A 16,338-nucleotide genomic window follows, 5' to 3' on the forward strand; every position below is an offset into this window, starting at 1 on the left:
TGGAGCTGATCTTGTTCCCTCATCCAAGCAGGGGACAGGCTGGGAGCATGACAATGGGGATTAGCTGAGGTGGTCATGGCAGGTGATTAGGACAGGTTGAGCCAGACGGGAGTGAGATGAATGTCTGATGCAAAGCCTGGGAATGAGCAAGCAAAGACCATCTTGGACTGATACTTTCTTGACTGTTTCACATTCCTACCCACTCACAACACAGAATTGATTGGCTTTATATCTGTTGTCAAGCTGACCAGTGAAGCATGAACATGGTCACACCTCCCCTCCGAGGAGCCAAAGGCATCCCCTGCTGCAGGGTCCCAGCTAGAACACCTGATTCTCCAGAATACTTGGCAGCGTTGGCATCAGCACACTGCATATTGGAAGGACAGCTCCTATTGATCTCAGCCACATCTCAGAGCTCATTGTAGTGCCTCAAGAGAGAGACATGCAGAGTTCACCAAAACCTGTGAGGTTTAGGTGACTTGTGTAGGAAGGAGCACTAGGAACCCCTGTGACACATCCAGTCCTGGAGAACAGGACTCAGCTACACAAACATCTTCCCTTTGCCAGAGGCCTCCCCCTCACTCGCTGCATACCTACATCAGCTTCTTCAGCAAATCAGGCGGGGACCCCACTGCCAGCACTATCCTCTGGTATTTAATCCTGGGTCATCCTCTCAGCAAATCCATCCTTTATCAAACAAGGAAAAGGAATGGACAAGGATCTTGTAGACTGGTCAATTAAGACCTGGCTCCGTAACATCCATTCATCAGTGGGCATCCTTCCACCTAACTTTAATCCATATAGATTTCACATATATACTTCTTTAGTGTAATAATATTTTACAATATTAGACCCTTCTCCCAGTGTGATAGAGCTTGTGAGCTTCTTGCTGCATCTTGGACTTATTTGTGCATTCATCTATGGCTGCCCAAGATTCTTATTATCCTCCCCCAGAGACAGGAAGCTCTGACAAAGCAGTGGAGGGAGTTTCAGGTGGCTCAATGAAGATAGCAATAAAGATGAGTTACCCTGAGTTTCAGCCCAGAGTCAAATTGAACTTGGGTTTCTGATCAATCTGTGTGCCTAGAGCTGTTCTTGGTGGTACCAATCACTGTTTTCTGGATTTGGTATTAGGTGGTGGGCACGAAGTCTTGCTGTCATCCATTAAGCCAGTTTACTTTCACAGGAACTGGAGGAGATGCTGATTCTCGTGTTTGTGCCAAAGCACATGTTGGATAATCATAACCGGCTGCCCTCCTCCTTCCTTTTCACCCTTGACTGGGGCACTATTTCACTGCAGCTCAGCCACTCACTGACACAATCTCTTTCCAGCAGTGCTGGAGGTGGTCAATAGTAGTTCATGGTGGCTAATGGGGAGATCTGAGATTCCTCTCTAAAAGAAAGGTATTATCAGTGTTTTAACAAAGCATTTAGTCCATGAATTTTGCCTCTTTTCTTAGTCATAGATTTTTTTATGCCTGAATACAATGCATTCAACTTTCTGATTAGTAGAATAATTCCTATGTATCTTAATTAATTAACTCATTAAAAGCAGATTGTTGCTTATAGCCAGTCAGGAGGCTGTTTGCCATCTCACCTGGACCCATTTTGCTCCTTGAATAACATCTACAGAGCACTCACCATTTCTGAGCTTATTCCTGCTGGTAAACTTGCCTTCAAGGGACTGCCACTGAAAGCACAATGTAAAAAGAGTGTAAAACCCATTAGTACAAGTCCTTTTGATTACTCAGAATATATTCCCACAGCCCTAGAGCTGTTCATCAGAGCAGCTTTACATATCCGCATTGTTCATTTCCTAAGTCTCCAAATATCCCAGTTAGGCAGAGAGATATTTTTAACCCACATAGCACGAAACATAAAAGCCAAGGAATGTGCTGTAGTTTTACTGCTACATGAAACACAGGCTGTGTGTGCATGTCACTTTTGTCACCTATGTCTGCTTCAAAGAAAAAGAAGTTGGAGGCTACTGAAGTGTCAGGCTGAACTGATGTAAGGTGGTTCCTCATCAGTAGTGACAGCATTTGGAGTGCAAGTCTGTAAGATCTGTTCTTGTGGATAGCCCTTGGTGGGGTTTGTTAAATGTCTCTTTATATCTTGATATTTCATGTGAAATATAATAAACCTGTTAACACATTGCTAGAAATATGGAGGAAGCAAATGATGTGCTTAATGTTGGCATAAAGCCCATTAAAGGATTTCACATCACATATGTGAGAAAGAGAAATGTGGGATGGTGGAGCCCTATAGCAGGAGCAGATCAGTCAAATAATAAACAAGTATTCTGGAGATCCAGTGACTGATTCTGTTCCCATTAAATGGAAATAAACAGCTCTTCTCAGTCAGCCCTCCTTTCCAGGGTGTAGGAGAGCTGCTGTTTGCTTTGAGCAGGGTATGAATTTCAGGCTGGTTTGGGGAACACTGACCATGCAGTTCCTATATGCTGTTCTTCTGGTTTTGGCATTTATCCTTGGTTCTGTGTTGGAGATAAAAACCTTTTTCTTCTCTGATCTTCCCCCCCTCCCTTTCCTGTTTCTCCTGCTTTTTGTAATCCTGCAGGAATACTGCTGTTAAGTGGTTGTGCACTTACAGATGTCTCTGCTTGTGACAGGGGTGAGCCTTAACCAAACCTATCGTGGCTTTAATTTCCTTCCTCAGACCTCAGGACCTCTTAGTTCAAATCTGGGATGGCTCAAAATACCATTATAGTCGGAAAAGGGCCTCTGTAAAAATTACATCTTGTTGTTCCATATTTATTCTCCCTCAGTGGTTTCCATGTCAAACTTGCTCAGTTTACCAGTCAAAACAAGATACTTCTACCTGCCAGCTCTGCCAGCTCAGCCCAGGCTCTGGAAATCAAGCTGTGCTCTCTCTGCTCTGGACATCATCACAAGCCAAAAAGGATTCTCAAATAAGGGCTGAACTGGATGTGATTTTGATTATGCACAAATATGATTTGTTCTCAGGTGGTATTATGAGCTCCGTGTGACAGACAGCAGCAAATCTCCTGGTGTTGTACAAACACTGACTAACTAATCTTCCCTACTACCAGCGGGATGATGGACCCCTGCTATGTTTATTTTACATCTAGGGGACTTAAAGAGGGGACAGCTTGTTGGAGATGACAGAGAAAACCTGTGGCAGGACAAGGAATAGCTTCCTGGTATTGCCCTTTATTCATGAGAACAGACCTGAGCACCTTTAATGCTGTGGTCCACAGCCTGCACCAAACCGTGACCTTTTCTTTGACTGTGAAATCCTCAAAGGGAGCAGGCAGGCGGGCCCCCTTCTTGCTGCAGAGAAATGGAAGGGCTATAGCCATGGAAAGGGTTCTCACATGCAGTGGGCATTATTTGTTCACAAACAGTTCCCCTTCTGGCAGATGGAACAGGAGGGCATTCCCTACCATCCTTTTCAGAAAAACTGAAATTCTGAGGATTTTATCCCTGGCTGGATATTTCAGAAAATTGTATGTGGCAGATGACATGTTCACTGTGTATGATCGTGTCATACAGGAGAAAAAGTGGGAAGGATGTCCTGCCTACTGCACTAGTTCCAGCCTTCACTCTTGTGCTTCTGTAATGAATCTCACCATGGGCTGTCAGCAAGAAGGGACACCAGAGCCTTCCCTGCCTCAGTGCAAGACTCCAGTTTCTGAGCCTGCAGGGTCATTTCAGCCACTAAAAGCTTTTACCTACTACACAGACAAACCCCTACCAAGAGCAATGACGCAGAAGCAGTGTGCCTTACTGGATTCCTTTGACTGTTTGTCATCCTGTGCTTACATTCCTGACCAGGGCTCATCAGTCAGCTGAGATGTGAGAACACCAAACTGTCCCTTCATCTTCCACAGGTCTTAACAGCAGCTACACCACAGAACGAGGATGGGTTTCCTGATCAGGACATCTTTCCAAACACATCCCCTCAGCTACCAGGCAGCTTCCTGGTGTTCTTCTTGCTCTTTCCCTACACACTGGCCATAGCAGAGCAATCCACCTGCAGACTTCTTTCTTTAAGGAGCTTTGCATTAGTGAGACCACAGCAGATGACTTCTCCAGGTTGGGGGAAACTTGTAATAGGGGAAAAGCCAGGTCTGGGGGCTGCACTGGGCAGTTCATTGAAATGGGAGAAGGGGGCTGCCCATTGCAGGTGTAGCATCAGAGGCTGTCACATCAGGAGAGGAGCACACCCACGTTAGAGGTGGGAGCTCATTGATTGGACATTGTCACCTTCAATTCATTAATGAAGAAGGAAACCTCCTCCTTCTGGGGAGGTCTGCAGGAAAGCCCAATCTGTCTCTGGGGAAGGGTCTCAGCTTCATAGGAAATTTATGGAAGTGAGGGACACGGTAGGCTATGAGCTGAATTTTGATTCTTATCCTCCTTTCATATCAAAAATAGAACACCCATCACAAGCTCCCCTACATGTTTTTCTTCCCTATTGCACACTAGATCCTTGCTAGTATTTGAAGCTGGAAAGAAAAAAAAAGTGATGAGTACTCAAGTTAATAATGCGTGATTATTATGTTGATGAATTGCTGGAGATGAATATATATGTAAAAGCTCTGCAAGATTCGCTCATCCGTGCATCCTGAGTGAAAGCAATTATTTTGGTGAGCAATTGACAGTTAGTTCTAGCTCTTAATAAGAGGTGCTGGGGTAAAATGTAACCTGGTAGCTTTTGACCTGCTGAATTTCCAGGACCCCTTTGCAAATCAGTCATTGCTGAAATGATGGAAACACCAACGCAGGGCTCAGACTTTCAGAAGTGACCAACTCACAAACTTGAATTCTTCTAAAACCCCTCAGTCATCATCGAGTTTTGTAAGATTTTCTCTGTCTCGAGACAGGAAAAAGCAAAACAACCTGAACAAGACAGATTCAAGTGACCCAGAAACGAGGAGATAAGAACATATCCTCCCATGTATAACATTAGGAAAGAGGGAGGCTTGGTTTTGTGTGTGCTATGCTTCTCGTGATTTCTAACTCAGACTCACGATTTTAATGTGAATGTCGTGATATTTTCAGGCTTGACGTACTCTTTTTCTTCAATACTTGCACTGTAATGTCCTGACTGTCACTGAGTGTAAGTCTTAGGCACTGTACTACCCCAAAGCTCTGCCTTCAAGCTGAGCTAAAGGGCCACGTGCCCTTCATAGGATAAGGAAAGTACTGGGTGTGCAGACATGGCGGTGAGGGGCATCTATAGTCAGCACTAACAGGATTAGCAGGATCTGTCAGTAGGGATAGGGAAGGAACTGGGAAAGGGCTCTCTGTCCACAAATTATCAAGAAAGGATTGACCCACTCCCTTGGGTGCTCCAGCCACTGATTTTGCGCTGTGTTGGGTGATAAAGGACAATGTTCAAAAAGCATCTCATGGAGGTATAGCAAGGGGACCACAGCAGGTCTGTCCCCTCCTGCTCCTGGATATCCCAGCCTTGATTTCAATATCTGTGCAAGTTTGGCATGTCCTCACCTGGCTGTCTTATTTCTTTTCTTTTTTCCCTTCATACTGCATGTGTCCAACTGGATTCTATCCAGGAATTAGGTGTTTTGGTATCCTTTAAAGACAAGAATGTAAACAGCAATGAGGAGGTGTGACTAACTCATTAAAATCTGAAAACAGGGGGAAAAAAGGAAAACACTTTCTTGTTGTCATTTTGTTAAAGATTACAAGTCCAGATGTTTGGTTGTTCTTACAAATATTTCCAAGACAGAGTAATGGGTTTGGTATGAACGGTGAAGCTTGTGTTAACCCATTTAAATTAATTTGGTTTGGCTCATTTTCAGCTAAGGGGATTAGATGGCTTAGGATTTGGTAATGTGTGAGTGTTTTCCTAGACGGGTCACATACTCAAGTACAGGCCAGGTCTGCAGTTGTATGGGGATGCTATTTCCAGTGCACATAAGAGACAGGCTCCTCTATGTGGCAGATGTTTACTGGTAATGTGCTAGAGAAACCCAGCACTGAAAAAGTGGATCATGCCCTGAGCAGGAAGATGAGAAGTGAGACTGATGGGCAACATCACAGTATCACACAGTATCACAGTATCCTAGAGATTGGAAGGGACCTCAAGAGATCATCTAGTCCAATCCCCCTGCCGGAGCAGGAACACCTAGGTAAGGTTACACAGGAACATGTCCAGGCGGGTCTTGAATGTCTCCAGAGAAGGAGACTCCACAACCTCCCTGGGCAGCCTGTTCCAGTGTTCTGTCACCTCACTGAGAAGAAGTTTCTTCTCAAGTTTAAGTGGAACCTCTTGTGTTCCAGTTTGTACCCATTGCCCCTTGTCCTTTCATTGTTTGCCACTGAGAACAGCCTGGCTCCATCCTCGGGACACTCCCCCTTTATATATTTATATACACTAATAAGGTCACCCCTCAATCTCCTCTTCTCCAAACTATAGAGACCCAGCTCCCTCAGTCTTTCCTCATAAGGGAGATGCTCCACTCCCTTAATCATATCAGTTGCCCTGCTCTGGACTCTCTCCAGCAGGAACATGGAAGAATAAAGAGGATGGAGGGTCCTGTGGGGTGATGGAGCCAAGTGGCTGGATCTGGGTTGGATTAGTCCCCAGCAAGCACTGGGATAGCAGGAGGTGGGATGGGATACCCTACATATAGCACCACCATTAGGAGCTGTTTGGTTGTAGATAGGAGGATAGTGCTGTGGTTTTCCCAGGTAGTTTGTTGCTCTCCTGCCTCCTTAGTTGCTGCAAGCGATGTCATGGTGCTGGGAAGATCCCAGCAGTAGAGTTTCAGCCTTAATCCTACTTAAAAATGGATGGGTGTTTATAGACCTTGTAGCACTTGTGCAGGTGTCCAGCATTTTGGGTTATAAAAGTGTTTTCCAGGCTGTGAGGGAGCCCTGGGAGAGGGTCTGCTCTGAGGCTAACCTTGTGAGCTGGAGAAGAGGCAGTAGAAGGCAGCTGCCTGCACTGAGGCTTGTGACGAGTGTGTTCTGGTGCAAAACTGTGGGTATGTGACTAAATGCCTTTTCTCCCTTTTGCACATTTACCTAGGGTTCAAAATACTTAGTGTCTGTATGCATCCATTCTGAAGGTCTGCCCTCTTAAAAAGCAGGGTACCAGGGAGTGAGGGTAGGAAATGAGGAGCAGAAGAGTGCCAAAGGCTTCTGAGCCTGCCTCACCTGGGAGAGTGGTAGCTATGGGCGTGCAGAGAAGTACCTGGGTTAGCTGTAAGGTGATTGAGCAAACACAAGCTCTGAGGGCCTGAGTAAAAGCCAAAGGGCTGCACTGCTCCTGAGTCTACCCCCCGACCCAGGTTCCAGGTAGAAGGGCAGAGCTGTGCCCCATGGCTGCACTGGCAAGGCCCACAGGGGAGATGTGCTTGCCTGCCAGGATCCTGACAGAGGTAGGAGGGAAGTCTTCTCAGGTGGAAAAACATGGGGGTGGCTGATCCGTGTGGGTCTGATGCTTCACACTGCAGCTGGGGAAAAATTGCCTGTCTTGTGTTGATCTGCTGTCAGTCTACAATGTAGGGCTCTGTTGCCCTCCTGCTGCTGCTCTTGGTGGAGAGAAAGAGCTGAACGGATCTGAGGTGCTCAGTGTCTCTGCTTTGCCCAGGGATAGCTCAGTGTAACCACAGGGAAACGCAGTGCTTCCTAGTGCCCAGCTCTGCAGAGAGGGCTGTAAAACACACAGTGTGTGCCCTGCAGCCTGCAAAGCTACAGAGCTGCTTTGTGTGGATACCTTGGAGGACACAAGGAGGAATGTCCCTGGAAGGGGAGAGCAGGTGAGAGATCCTTGCTCTAGCAGCACAGTGCACCAGGAAGTCAAGGCATTGCCTTCTTCTCCTGATGGTCAGATTTGGATCTGCCTTCTGCAACCACCCTGCTCCAACAAAGAAACTGATGGCTGTGGCAGCCCTGCAAAGTAAACTGGCTGTGGTCTGAGCTGGGTGTTGCTTGCTTCAAGAAATCAATGGTTGTTGAGAATTGGTGCTCTTATTAAAGCTGCTCTTGAAGAGTTGATTTCTTGGGACCCACTGGTAGTGCCAGGTTCATAATGAACAGGTCTGGTAAGGTGATGCAGTTGTGTATGTCTGTAAATGAGAGCAAATATGCAGTTTGACACACCTGGGAAGTTATTTTCCCTCACTTTGCTGTAACCTTACCAAGTGTGCATCACCCGGGCAAGAGAGATGAATATGGAAGGCTATCTTCGTCACTGAGGATGAAACAGCTTTAAAAATCAATGTCTCCTGCATGTTGACCTAGGCCTCTCCCAAGATCAGATGGCATTCTGAGCAGTCAGTAATTTTTCTCAATGCTGAAAGCCCTGTGTGTGTACAGGTGCTTTGCTGAGCCCACCAGTAGTACAGATGCTCTAAGGGTTGATGTCAACTCTTTTGTTCCATTTTTAAGACTGTATATTTTAGACCTTGTTTTTATTCATCTTGGGTAGCTCTCCACCAACATCTTTTAAAATCAACCCTTATTTAGCTTCATCTGTAATCCTTCGATACCTCTGGGACAACCTTTACAGTGTTCTTGCAGCCAGTTGATTGTTCTCTCTCACTTCCAAATTTCCATGGGATATTTGCAATATTCCACTCTAATACCTCCTAATCCTTTAAAAATGCCCATGAGATAGATTAGGTAATCCACTGTGCCTCACAGATTGTGCTCCTTAGCTTTCTGCTTTCCCTAGAATAGTTACAGAACGAGTGGTACATCTGCACTGGGAAAGCATTGTTCCTCCATAAGGATCCCTCAGCACTGGCTCACAAGCAGGCACAGCTTGCTTGAGAAAATGCTCTGTATCTATTCAGATCTACAGGGACAGCTTCATTTGACAACATGCTGGAAAAGTGGCTGCCTTTATCAAGGTTAACCTGTGTGTTTGCAAAGAGCATCACAGGATAGCAGTACTTGAGCGATCAGTTCTGCCTGCTCTGCAAGTGCTGTGTCTCTTGGCTACTTGAATTGGCCTCATTGCTTGCTTGGAGGAAAGCTTGTCTCTTCCTGAAGCCCTTGATTTGCTCAGTGTGTAGATATCCCAAAAGTCTGCTCAAGAGCTCTGCTATAGTTGTACCCTCCCTCAGATACTCCATCAAATGTGTGCTGTCTCTGATATCACTGCCTTGGTGAGAGCTTGCTCTAACTTTTCATTTCTCTTTGGAAGTCCCTAGTATTAACCCATCTTAAATGAATAGCACAAACTCAGGCATCTGACGGGATGAGGTGAAAAGCCAGGCTGCCAGGAGAACAGAATGGCAAAGGCTGGAAATCTTCATTAGCCTCCTTGCACAGGGTGACGTTGTGTCTGGTCTGATGGGGATGGATAGAAAACCTAGCAAGGTTAGGCACAATCTTGTTCTGTGTACAGGCTCAGCGGCTTTAAAAGTGCCAAGCGCTCCCTAAAGAAGTATGGCAAAATGCAGGAAACCTGTCAGGCAGAAGAAACTGTTTTCTGCCAGACCTCCTTGCAATCTCCATGCCCCTGCACAACAATGAATCCATGGGGAAGTAGCAGGTACTGACAGCCCCAGATATTTTGGAGACCAGGGCCTTGTCTTTCTGCTGAAAAGCATCATATGTACTTCACATGGAGATTACCCAGCAGCAGCAAGTCCCTAATAGCTCCCTGTTCCCCCACAGGCAAGAAGGCAATGTCATATTTGCTGACTTGCCATGAGACCATCTCTCTTTCAGGTACTGTGTAACAGTGGCCAAACACATAATGTCATGGCATGCTTTGCTCTTTTAAATCCAATGGATGTCATGGAGTGCTATGCTAGGAGTAGCAGCCTCTGAATGTGTCTGATGTCCCTGGCTGTTGTGCTGAGCCTGGCAAGATAAGTGTTGGCTGTGGGTGGGGGAGAGGTCATGGAAATAAGAGTGAAGAACCAAGTGGGAAAAAGGGTTGGAGAATATTTAATGGATATTTAAACCTAGATTTTGTTGGGAAAGTTTAAGTAGGTCCCTAAAAGACCCTGCTGAACTTGGCACTTCCAGATGTCACTGCAAATCAGTGATGCTGGGTGAAAGTGGTTCCCAAAATGTTCCTGCTTTCATGATACACAGTCAAGTTTTCTCACTCCTCAAGCAATGCTAACACTTAACTATGTGCCTGATGCTGTGCATAAGCTATTAAAAAATAAATAAATAAAGGAAAGGAACAGGAAAACTAGTGTTGGAAAACTTCTTTGTGATTGGCTTGAGTAGCCTGCTGGGATGGCGTCCTTTAGACATTCTCTTATTAACTGCTGTAGCAGAGCCTCAGTCTTGAGATCTGTGAGCACAGCTATTATGAAGATACCAGTTTGTGCACTCTTCTTACAATCCTCCTATATGGTGAAAATCCAGGAACATTTCCATCCTTCCTGTCCTGGGGTGCAGGTAAAGACTCTTCCATTATGAATTTGAGTATCCTTTGAGTTATCTTTTGGGGGGGTTAAAAAATCTATGGCCCAGGACTAATTAGTCCATCAGCTGAAAATGATTCAATTTTCAGGTTTGAGAGGCACAGAGTGGGACTTCTTAAGAGATCGTATGGTTGCATCCAGGCTGCAGCTCCTCAGCCAGTGATAAGGCTCATATGAAATGTGCAGCCTTCTGCATCTCTCATTACCTGGGAGCTCTTTCCTCCTAACTAGCCGTGTCTGTTAGCCCTTGTATAACCAACTCATCGCTGCATGTAGCAGTGACGTGGGTCATGGTTTTAAGCTGTAAACATAAAGCCAGGGTGCCCTGAGGTTCAGTGCTGTGAACAAAGCAGAGGCAGCAGCTTGGGCAAACTATTTTCTGCAGAAAGACCAAGTAGATACTGAACCAAGGGATACTGATTCCCTCATTCAGGAAGAAGACTGAAAGAAAAAGTCCTGGGAGTGTAATTACAGTCATGCCTTTGGCAAGCCTGACAGTATTCTAACTGCTGATCCTGTTCGGGGTGAGGATCATTCAAAATGCAGATAAGGTGCTGCAATCCTGTAGTTACATTTATTGTCAAACCTTGCCCTCTTCGTGCCTGCCTGCATTACCCTGCATTTGCAGAAACAGTTCTGCCAGCCTGTGCAGGGCAATCATGCCTGGGACTTGCTGTTTCTGCTCTCTAGTACCACTGCTGTCTTCTGGCTTCTGGAGATCTGGGGATGAGGAGCAAGGTTTTACATGGTCTTATGCCTTATGTGGGTATTTACCATTGCAGGGTAAGGCACAGACCTGTTCTATATGCAGGTTTAGTGGCTGAAGCCTCTAATATCTCTGGTTGGGTTTGTTTACTCAGCAGAAGGCCTTAAAGCAGCTTTCCTGCTGCTGCAGAGATCTCAGAGACTGGTGATGCCACAGGCAGGGTGCAAGCAAGGAATGCTGGGGCTCATGCACAAAGCTGTCTTGAATAATCTTTTCTCTTGTCCTAAACAGACAGTGCTGTACTCCCTCTTCCTGCATGCATGATGCACTCTACTGGCAAGAACTAGGCTGCCCCTTTAGCATCCCTAACCTCCTACACGAAGTGAGCAGCTCCCAGGGTGGCTGCAGTGGGTTTGGAGATGCTTCTCCAATGCTGTACACAGGAGGTTGCTTTTTCTTTTCTCTGTACTGGGGACATTCACTTCTGTGGCTGGTTTCTGGATACCATGCTTTAAAACAGAGATGTAGACAAATGGGCAAAAGGCCAGGGGGGAGCAGCACTAATTGTCAGAGCTTTAGAAAACATGACCTCTGAGGAGAGGTTGAAGAAATCAGGTGCATTTAATCTAGTATTGGTGGAGGAAGGAGAGGGATGTCATGGTTTCTCAGTACATAAAAGCTGTTGTTAAGGAAGGATGATTGATCTATTCTTTTGCTGTCACTGGGGGGAAATGATGAGACAAAACTGCCTTTACACTGCAGAGAAGTTTCAGTTTGGATATTTAGGAAAATCTTTCAGTGCAGTGAAATGCAGGATGAGCTTGTCCAGGGGAGCTGTGGAATTTTGACACTGGTGATTTAAAGGAATCTCTGGTCTGCTTCAGTGGAAGATAAGGGCTGTGCAACCTCCCAAGATCCCTGTTGGTGCATTTGCTCCTGTAGTTTAAGCTAAAGGGTAGGTTTGAGGCTGATGCCTGTCCCTTAGCAACCGCAAGCCTCGGCTCTGCCAACATTGCCAAGTTCACGTGGTCAGAAATGCATCAACTAGGCTCCTCAAAGCATTGGCTGTAGTTCATAAAACTGGTGTGGCTTCAGTGGATGATAAAGTAAGCTCTGTTTGTCTGCCCTGGTTTTGAGTCTTTTTTGGCTGTATCTCTATTGCAGTTGGGGATCTGATGGCAAAGAAACCCAAGCTTGCTCTAGTCTAACATTCTAGGGTAGGAGTGGAGAAGGGAGCTTGGACCTCAGTACAGGGCAGTTGCCCAAGTAAGAACACAGTCTGGAGACTTGTTACATTGAATTTTGTGCTATGTCTTTGTTGCTTTCTACAGCTGAGGTACCAGGCTGACATCTGGAAGAGATGTCTTGATCCAGGCTACCATCACCTCTGGTTGCAGTGCAGGCAGACGCAGGGTGGAAACAACCTTTCCTCTGCAGTTGTGCCATAGGAATGACTTCTACCATAGCAACATGACTCTAGGTTCTGGGACTTTTAAGCGTTATAAAATGTGAAAGTAATAACTGGTTGCTGGGAAAATATTGCAGATTAGCACAACTTGTTCTCTACCTTGACTGTTTTTATATGTGACAAGTATCATTTGCAAAAAAACAAAAAAAAAAAAAGGCAGGTTTATTATAACTCTTTTGTCTGCTTCCCTTCCAGCTTCCCAAGTATATTTTTCATGGGCATCAAACTAATTTCAGGACAAAATGTTGGTGATTCCTCCAGTGGCAGTGTGAAAAGGGGATGTGTGAGTGTGCCATTCCTGGGTGAATGTGGCAGAATTTCTCACACTCCCTCACTCGTGATCTTGCCTAGAAACGTTTCTTGGGTATAAGCTTTTTCTTTAAGGGGAGAAAGAATAGGTCTTTGCACCTACTTGGCAAGGCACAGATAAAAACATGGAGCTTTAATATTAGGTTTTCCTCTTTTGCCTTGCCTCAGATGCACGAATGCAAAGTCCTGTGTTTTTGGATAAATTCACAGATGACATTATCCCATATTTAAATACCCTACTTTTGTATTCCTCTTGCCTGAGGCTATTATTGTTGGCAGAATTGATGTCCTTTGTTTATTTTGTGTACTACTTACAGCCTGAACATTGGGCACCAACCGGTCTAGTTTATTGTCGGGCTGCAGTAAAGGTAGGGCATGCTTTTTCTGTTGGCTGTGTACCTGCTCTTGTGTCCCTGTCCTGAGGAGACTTCAAGCCAGTCTTCACAACAGGGATGGATGGGGTGAAATGGCTTCCCTGTGGTCAAGCTAAGAGTTGGTCCAGTAAAGGCAGGACTTTGCATACCTTCATCTTTGGAGTGTTTGTATGACAGTCACACACTTCTGCCTGTGAGTTGATGGGCACACACACCAGGGCTCGCAAGCAGGCAGCAGAGCCTCCCACTTGCTGTGATGGATGGGGTTGTGCTCAGAGTAACCAAGAGGAACATTGCTGACTGTGCATGGGAGCTGGGTACAGCTGAGCCCAGGGTGATGGGGAGCAGTGTAGCTGATCTCCACTTCAGTATTCGCCTTGGAGCTGGGAGTCAGGAGGTCTGGATCTTATCCATGGCTCTGACACTGAGTCACTGCATGACCTCCAGCGCTCAGATACCATGGTGATGAACACAGCACAAATGTCTAGACAGATAGATTAGATTGGATAGAGTCGGTATTTGACAAATATTTGTATATCGCCACTGTCAGTGCTCCCGTGCTATAGCCACCCAACCTGCTGGTTTCATTGGGTCTCCTACACAGCAGCAGGGGGAAGACCACTTTTTGCATTGAGGAAGGAGGGGACACGTAGCCACAGTGACACAGGTACCAGTGGTGACAAACTGAAGGTAAAGCAGGCAGTAGTGCAACTGCTGGAGGAAGCAACAGGGAATGGCAGAAAGACCCCAAAGTCAGGGGCTGGCTTCACCCCTGCTCTGCTGTAGCCCTGCGCATGGCCTCATCCCTCCTCCTGTAACCAGTTAGTCTGTAAGATCCTCAGGCAAGCAGTGACTTCCTTCTCCTGCCATGGCTTCTATCACAAGGCCCAGGTTTCAGGAAAAAAGGACAATCTACCAAAGTGATAACTTCCTTAAAAGCTTTCCTGTGGCACTGAGCCTCTGGCACAAGGGAGGATGAAGGAGAATCGGCTTTCCCTGAAGTGACTCTTGGTTAGTTTCCCACCTGGTTCCCTTGTGAAAGATGAATGTAGCATACACCAAAGACGTGGCTGGGATTGTGCCTGTGTAGGGATTCTCAGAGGCTCTGCAAGGTGTCTTGAGCACCCCTACCAGCGAGCCAGGGGTGCTGGGGAAGAACAGTACCTCTTTAAGGCTATTTGCATAGCAGGGCCTAATTACAGTTGTTGATTCTGATGTTTTCAGTGTTGTTCATATTCCATTAAAGGATAATGCCGCTTAATTTGCAGCAGAGGGTCGCGGTTAACAGTGCACCCAATCACAAGACAGCCCTAATGACACTACTTCCCTACTTCTGGTAACACATAATTAAAAAATCACTTCATTTCCAATTGTGTGGTTCTCCCCTCTCCCCCAGTCTCCTAATTACTTTCTAAGCCATTTCATGATTATCTGTAGATATTTCAACACTTATATCTACTAATGAGTCCATGGAAGAGTTAATACCTTGAGTGGCATAACCGTTCCCTTTCTAGTGCTGCATTGCAAGGAGTCATTTTCCACCTTGCACATGTGAGAGGAGGGGCTCTGCTTGCAGTGGGATTGGGTTTCTGCTCTCACAGTGGGGATGACAGGAAAGGGGTAGTACTCAGAAACCCCATCTCAAGTTAGAGGAGGGGTTTTGCAGGGTTTTGTAGTGGATGTGTATCTCTGCAAATTGTTTAATGTGGCTTCAACCTCACTGAAAGGGCTGCCCTGTTGGCTGGCTGTGGGAGCTGCCACTTAAAGGGGCTTAAATAGGATTGTGTATGAGTCTGGATCTAGCTGGGATGCTCACACATCTGGAAGAGTTGGCTGAAATGTCTGGTTTCTGCCTTGAGACTAATACAGGTAATACAGCTCTTGCCCTAAGTGGGCAATAGGTCTGGCTGTGGCTGCCCTTGTTTGGTGCTCCTTCACAAGCTCATCTCACATGTCACAGCCAGTGGCACTTACCGCAGCATGAAGGTGGCTTGGTCACCGGGTAAGGGAAGATCTGAATTTCCCAGCAAACCTGTGCATAGATGTCTGCCTGTGGCTGCAGGCGAGAGGATGTGGAGTGACACGTGTCCTGATGCCGGTTGTTGAAATGGGGAATCTGTTCTCTAATCCAAGCACAGGTCTGCTCTGAAAAGCTGCTATACAAATGCTGCTTTCTCACTTCATAGATCTGCTTCCTGTATTTGTCTGGTATCTTGGGTATTAAAATCCACTTGGGGTTTTCAGACTGAGCACTCAGAGCTGACAGAGTGATGGAGGAGTGAGCTGAAGTATCTTTCCAGCCAGTGTGTTGCATGGGCTTGATTGCTATGTTCTTTGTATGGTCAATCAGTAGCACCTTATGCGAGCCCACTGGGAGCCTACTGATGGTCTCTGAAGGCATTATTTGGAATAACCAGAGATAATTGTATAACTAGGGGGTAATTAACTTCCAGGAATTGAAGAATCAAGCATTGGCTGCACTGCTTCTAAGGGTGAGCCTGTAAAGCCTGGAATTAGAGAAATGTGCTCAAATGATTAGAGAAGAATACATGTGATTCAGAAATTTTTTATAATTGGGGAATGTGAGGCTGTTTAAAATCACATCCATGCATTTCTAGGCAATTCTTTAATAGCAGATAAGGTAGGAAGGCTTGAATATGGTCCTAACGCAATCCCTTTATGTTTCAGGTAACCCTGTCACAGTGGGAATGAGCATCCATATCTCCAGCATTGACCAGATCTCTGAAGTCAACATGGTAAGTTTGGGAACCAAAATAAAGCCCAATAAGCTGTTCTTCCCTTTTCTGTTTGAGATGTGCTTCCAAGACAATGGCTCCTTGGAGCCACCTCAGATCTGAGGGTGCGTTCTGAAAAGCAGGGTAGTCACACCCCTGCTTCCTTCACCTCCTACTACAGATCTTTCCTGCATCTGGGAAGGTGTTGGAGGAGGAGTGACACTTCTCTGGTACTGAAGAAGTGGGTTTTTTCTTCTGCTCTAGACATATAATTTTGAGGGGTGATGGGAGCTCTGGTTTAAGACAGAATTCTTCCTCACTAAATCATCAGGGATTCA

General features: G+C 45.9%; 1 protein-coding gene across 2 annotated transcripts in view; it reads left to right on the plus strand.

Annotated features, from left to right (window-relative positions):
* LOC133214076 (gamma-aminobutyric acid receptor subunit beta-4) overlaps positions 1-16,338 on the plus strand; it is a 73,325-nt gene that overhangs the window by 11,992 nt on the left and 44,995 nt on the right. For both annotated transcript variants that reach the window (XM_061356758.1, XM_061356757.1), the window contains exon 3: positions 15,954-16,021. In XM_061356758.1, the coding sequence (XP_061212742.1) occupies positions 15,954-16,021 (68 nt within the window). The remainder of the gene's footprint in view (positions 1-15,953; positions 16,022-16,338) is intronic.

This window comes from Neopsephotus bourkii, unplaced genomic scaffold, assembly GCF_033783945.1.
Source record: "Neopsephotus bourkii isolate Nb327-2 ecotype Australia unplaced genomic scaffold, CSIRO-AGI_Nbou_v1 NB_867, whole genome shotgun sequence".
Taxonomy (NCBI): Eukaryota; Metazoa; Chordata; class Aves; order Psittaciformes; family Psittacidae; genus Neopsephotus; species Neopsephotus bourkii.